At 36.4% G+C, this 5,570-nt stretch overlaps 1 protein-coding gene across 2 annotated transcripts; it reads left to right on the top strand.

The window, feature by feature from the left end:
* The first annotated feature begins 1,337 nt into the window (after positions 1-1,337).
* On the top strand, positions 1,338-5,389 carry LOC148957541 (conodipine-P3-like). Of its 2 annotated transcripts, none has more exons than XM_089115274.1 (4): positions 1,338-1,495; positions 2,499-2,678; positions 3,295-3,511; positions 4,006-5,389. In XM_089115274.1, exons 2-4 carry the CDS (start codon positions 2,508-2,510, stop codon positions 4,119-4,121), a joined length of 504 nt encoding a protein of 167 aa, XP_088971400.1. In that variant the 5' UTR covers positions 1,338-1,495; positions 2,499-2,507; the 3' UTR covers positions 4,122-5,389. The 2 variants fall into 2 exon arrangements, with proteins under 2 accessions (XP_088971400.1, XP_088971401.1); XM_089115275.1 differs by having other exon boundaries at positions 1,381-1,509.
* Positions 5,390-5,570: the final 181 nt, after the last annotated feature.

Here is a 5,570-nt window from a genome sequence, read left to right as displayed (position 1 = left end):
CAACTATGTTGACGAAACTGGAACAAACCGACCAATCAGGCGATCAAAAATCAGCAATCGTATAACCAAATGTAATCAACAAAGCAGGGCTCTTCACTGATAGAGCTTCAATGTTTATTTTGCACGCACCAGATTAAAACGAGCAGGGCAGTAGCAGGCTTGGGAGCAAGCCCCCTGGAACTTCCTTTCCTCCCTTTTAGCAAACTCTCCAACGTTCTGTCAAGCGTGTTATTAGAAAAGTTAAAAAAGAAATGTTCGGATGTGTAAACTCGTAGATAAAAAAGAGTAAGATATTTTCCTCAAACAGCATTTCGATTTTTACACGATTGGTGTATTTTTCTATTTTGAATATGGTATTTTATAGAAAGTCGGTTCTCAGAATGTGACCTTTCAAAATAAAGGGAAAACGGGTTTTATAAACACTCTTATCCAACCAGGAACGTAGCTAGTGGGGATGTAGGGGATATGGCAGCCTCTAAATTCTTAAAGAGTTAGTCGGTAAATCTTTAGTTGGTCGGTAAAATCGTCCAGCGTTAGGTGAAACAGCATCTAAATTTTTCCATCTCTGTCTTGGTCGTTAGATTTACTTTTGATGACATTCCCCTTCATAATCTACAGGTCAGGCTACGCCAACGTTGAAAACCGTGTCAAAAACACTATAGCTAAACGATTCTATATACATAGCCCTCTAAACCATAAAGCAGGAATTATTAGCGTGTAGACTGACTCGACGGCTAATGATCAATAGTAAGCTGTGTTGCATGGAATAGAATTCGTTTTATTGAATTTATTTTGAAGTCTTTGCATTAGATTTTATCTCGTCTTCCTTTTGCTTTCTTCCTTAGTTTTATCTTTCGTATTTAATATTCATTGCAAGATTCACAAAGTCTGGCAGACAGCCTTCCTTCTTACACATTGCACGGAATGTTCACTTTTCTGCAAAAGTAGTTCATCAACTCGTTGCTCACTATTAATCAGTGCTGTCTCAAAGCCCGCCTAAGTACTAAAAAAGTAAGCAGAGAAGTACAATGCAAAATTTTCCTTTGTTACTTCATTCTTTTTTCTTTTCTATCTTCTAGTAGAAATATCTTCAGTTTTTGATGTCAGATATGGCCAAAGAGCGGGGGTGGTCTTAATGCGAACCAACAAGCATTAGTTTAGGATGAGATATTTCATTCATTCCCCAAACATCTGCATAAACAGATCTAATGTCGCTAAAATGACATATGCACGAGCTATTTACATTCTGGATACACCTCAAGTTATTTTGATATTTGTTTCGTTTAAATTTCAAGTACCTATAATTTCTGCTTATGAAGAAGGCAAACAAAACGGGTATCCTTTTTTGCAATGATCCACGTACTAATCTATGTTTTGTTTACAAGCACGAGCATCTTTCTGCGAATCAGCTATATAAGGAGAAGCTGAAATTGAACAGCTACTTTGATTTTATTGTCAATGCCTAATTGTCATCTGTTGTGGTGTCAATTCTGAGGTAAGTTCCAATTGGTAAGCATCCATGCTATTGGAGTCTCTTGTTTTTCGCATCTTATATCTTTATCACCTAAATCCGCTAGTGACATCTGTCAGAGCTTGAATTTCATGGGGATTTCATATTGCTTTCAAAATTTTTAACTTGTCGTTTTTATTTATATTTATATATAAGTTCATATTTTGATAAACGAGTCAAAGTGGCTGAGAAACTCACGTTGTCGCGCTCTGCTATGATACACCATCTTTGAATTTATGATTGCCTATAAAAAGGCTTTTCTCGGCTTTAATTGTTCTTTTACGTTTTAGCTATGCTACTTTTAACGTTTAAAATATAAGTGTCGTAACATGTAATTCTTACCTGGTATAAAAGAGGTAAGAATGTGTTCCTTGAAATTTGCAAGAGATTTGCCGTCACGATTTTATGACATATGGCTTGAAAGAATCTGAAGTCTAAATTATATGACTGCGACTCTTTCCAACAAATTTTTGAAGAGCTTTAGAATCGAACTGTAATTTGTGAACAGTCGAGTTGAGTCATTGCTAATAAAAAGATAAAGCTTTCAGTTAGATCTCGGGACAATCATTGAATGAAAGTCTAAATGCTTTGAATCTATCTTGCACAATGCAAGTTCTGATTTTCGTCAAAATCAAATGTTTAAACAACCGTTTGCTACATATGCTTACAAGAAGTGTTAGCACTGAGCTCCCTTTTTACAAAATACAAGTGACATATAAATGTAACCGTATTTAGAATAGTCAGGATTGGGTTCCTTGAAAGCTACAAGAGAATCGCAATCATGATTTAATGACGTATGGCTTAAAACGAATCTGTATTCTTTGACATTTACACCTTCTAACAGTAATTTGAAGAACTGCAAATTCTTAGCTGTAAACTGTTAACAATTGAGATATTCTTGGTATTTGCTAGTAAACAATTCAGCTTTTTTTTAGATTTAGGGAAAATTATTTAGTGCTAGTTCAATGTGTTGTTTATTTATTTGAAGGTTGTCACAATGCAAGTTCTGGTTCTCCTCTTTTCCATCTCTCTGAACTTCATATTAACTTGTGGATGCCCTTCGGATACATTGACCAACGGTTGCAGTGTACCAATCAATAGCACATCGTTTCCATACAAGGTCTTCTTCCATCCAGCTTGCCAGAGACATGATGTTTGCTATTCTTGCGTACGTATTAGCAAATGTTTCGTTAGGGCAAATCTAAATACATGACAGGAGATTATCTATTTAAATGTCTTATGTCTAGAAGTAGTCGACAAAATGTTAGCAAAGAGCATTGTCTTCAATTCTAGTGTCAGAGTTTCTTCAAAATGAAGGTATCTGTTTCAGAATGCACTTGAAGTAATTAGAAGCCAACTGCAAAATGTTATTTTATCGATCATTGTCAATATGAATTGATTGTAACTGATTGCCAATAACTAACAAATATGGGAACCATTTACCCCTAAACGTAATAAAGTTAAATAAGGCTTTACACATAATATTCTTTCCCGCAAATTCTTGTTATAATATATATTTTAATACGGAAGACTATTATCTCCAAAAACCAAAGATCCTCACGCAAGATGATCAACAGGCTGTCCAGGCTCCAGAGCTTCATATTTAGTTTTAGATTTTGTTATTCAATCTTTCCTTTTCTGTGATTTTCTACATACGATCCGTGATGTGGAAGAGTGGGGCCAAAAGAGTCGGGATCCGTTTTTATTGTTATATAGGATACTTGTTGCATGTGCCCCAGTTTTATTTTTATAGCACTACATTCTTGCATATGCTTGTATTTTAGGGTCAAATGCATAGCTGGTCAAGAGCAAATTGTGATTCTGGATTTTTAAACGACATGATAAGCATATGTAGGACAACTAACTCAAACTTACGAAAGCGACGCCATATTGAAGATTACATGCCGCTGCTTCGACACAAGCTGAAACGTAGTATACGAGCCACCGAGCCTGACGATCTGGTCTTTGCATTGTGGGGTACAGTGTGTGAATGGGCCGCGGGTAGGTTGTGTCTCTAGATCTTCCTTTAGAACAGTGAAAGGATGTAGATACACAGCTTGTTGATATCCCAAAAAAACTTTTTTTCATTTCTTGCTTCTGGTTTTTGAGAACCTTTCCAATAGAACTACCCTCTCCCCTTTGATATTGAACTTTTAGTTTACTTCCATGAAGGATTAGTAGCCTTTTACTATCTGATGACTTAACGGGCTTCAACAGTATCGATGTTTTTTGAATCACAGTTAAATGGACCGATACCCAATCAGAGCAACCCAATCTACGCATAAGGGTCAACGGGAACAAGTATTTCTGACCGTTCTTGCTTATGTCGAAACAGGCCTAGCTACAAAGACCCCACCCGCGCATTTGACACACTGTAGTTTATGCCTTAACGACGGTAACATGAATTAACGAAATGAATATGAAGGTCTCTTTTTGAAAAATCGATCGTTCCTATTCCATCTCTTCTGATTTTAATTTTGATTTTTTTCTTTCAGGAGCCTACTATCAAACCGTGCGTTTGTTTGGAACAAAACACTATGACGACGTTTCACCTGCCCACATATGCATTCACCAATGTGCTATAGACAATGGTACCCCAAACATCAGCTGAACTGCTCAATGTATTTTGTCTTACGATCAATCTTTAATGATAAGGCAGACAAAAGAATGTAAAAACATTTATCTTTTATGTTTCCTTTTTTTATCTCGGAGATAATTTTGTCAAGTTTATCGACACAGATGCAATAGGGGGCTAAAAATTATTTTCACGAAACAAGCCAAGCTACTCAAATCTTCCTTCCGATTAGCAAAAAATTTTAAAAAAATTTTTTGGGCTTTAACTTTTCAAAGTCTTTGAGCCTAGTTGGAAAGTGAAAAAGGGAGCAAGTTAAAAATCCAAAACAAAAATTTTTTTCTGAGATTGCAGCACCTAACCAACTTCTTGCTTTCTAGTCTTATAATGCTTTGTAAAGTTTGTAAAGCCTGGTTTTCACCAGAGGCATAAGGGTCGTAAGGATTGTAAGAACGTAATTTTAAGATTTTATGACGCTTATGATCAAGTGAAAACACCAAGAATCATAATCGTAAAATAATTAGCACTTGATATTATCTCTTAAAATTCGTGACATAAGGATTGTAAAGATCAAAACTTTTTCATCTTTATGATCCTTACGACCGGATGTTCCTTTGTTTTGGGAATTAGGTGACAAAATTTCCTGAATTCCGCACACATTGCTCCTTCTCTCGTTGGCCTTAACATGAATTTATGTATACTAAATGGATCTATCTCGCGCGGAAAGACTATCTATCGTGAAATTCAGCTGCTTGTAAGTCTTTGAAAAACTACAAGTTGGCAAAGCACCTTGCTCAGATCTCCTTTGAAAATTTTGCGAAATCCAAAACCCTTTCTTTCCTCGTATTTTTTTAACTTGCATTTCTACGACGCCTTCATCTTTTGATTAGAATATACACTTCCAGGAACAAACGCAGATTCGTAGCACCATGCTGGATCCATGCAGACAAGTGGCGGGGAAAACAACGCCCTTTCAAATCATAAGAAATCTCACAAAGGATTTTCGTAATTAGATATCTTATGATAACAAAGGATTTTCTATTCTTACGATCCTTAAGAAATTTTTATGATGGCGTTTTCATTTGGATTATAAGAAACATAAGCGACAAGGACTTAAAAATAATGTTTCTTATGATCGATACGATTCTTATGACTTTAGTGAAAACCAGGCTTAAGTGTTCTGCCCAGTGGCATCACAGCGTTATCGTACGCCCCCTGCAGTAATCCTGCGCAGGCAGAAAAAATTATGTACAACGCTTCTGCCCCCCCCCCCCCCAGGCATCTGCGCCTCCTGGAGTGCAGCGGTTGTTGCGACGCCCGCGGTTCTACCTCTTATCGCAAAATCTGAATTTTACATTGTCACATTGTAGAAGCTCCACAAAAAGCAACAACTTTCCATATCAAACGTATTATAAAGTCATTTTCTCTTTTCATTAAATGAAAATCTACATCAACGCATAAACGTAATTCAGAAACAAAAGTGTTAAC

This window comes from Rhopilema esculentum, unplaced genomic scaffold, assembly GCF_057945365.1.
Source record: "Rhopilema esculentum isolate cy_ngs unplaced genomic scaffold, ASM5794536v1 HiC_scaffold_23, whole genome shotgun sequence".
Lineage (NCBI taxonomy): Eukaryota > Metazoa > Cnidaria > Scyphozoa > Rhizostomeae > Rhizostomatidae > Rhopilema > Rhopilema esculentum.
The sequence above is the reverse complement of the archived record's forward strand: the minus strand, read 5'-3'. Positions and strand labels throughout refer to the sequence as shown.

What these genes read in the sequence shown, in the direction of transcription:
- LOC148957541 (XM_089115274.1), top strand. Translation starts at nt 2,508, where the DNA reads ATGCAAGTTCTGGTTCTCCTCTTTTCCATCTCTCTGAACTTCATATTA. An exon ending in ATGATGTTTGCTATTCTTGC is followed by an intron (nt 2,679 to 3,294) that starts GTACGTATTAGC and finishes CTTGTATTTTAG; the next exon opens with GGTCAAATGCATAGCTGGTC. An exon ending in AGTGTGTGAATGGGCCGCGG is followed by an intron (nt 3,512 to 4,005) that starts GTAGGTTGTGTC and finishes TTTTTCTTTCAG; the next exon opens with GAGCCTACTATCAAACCGTG.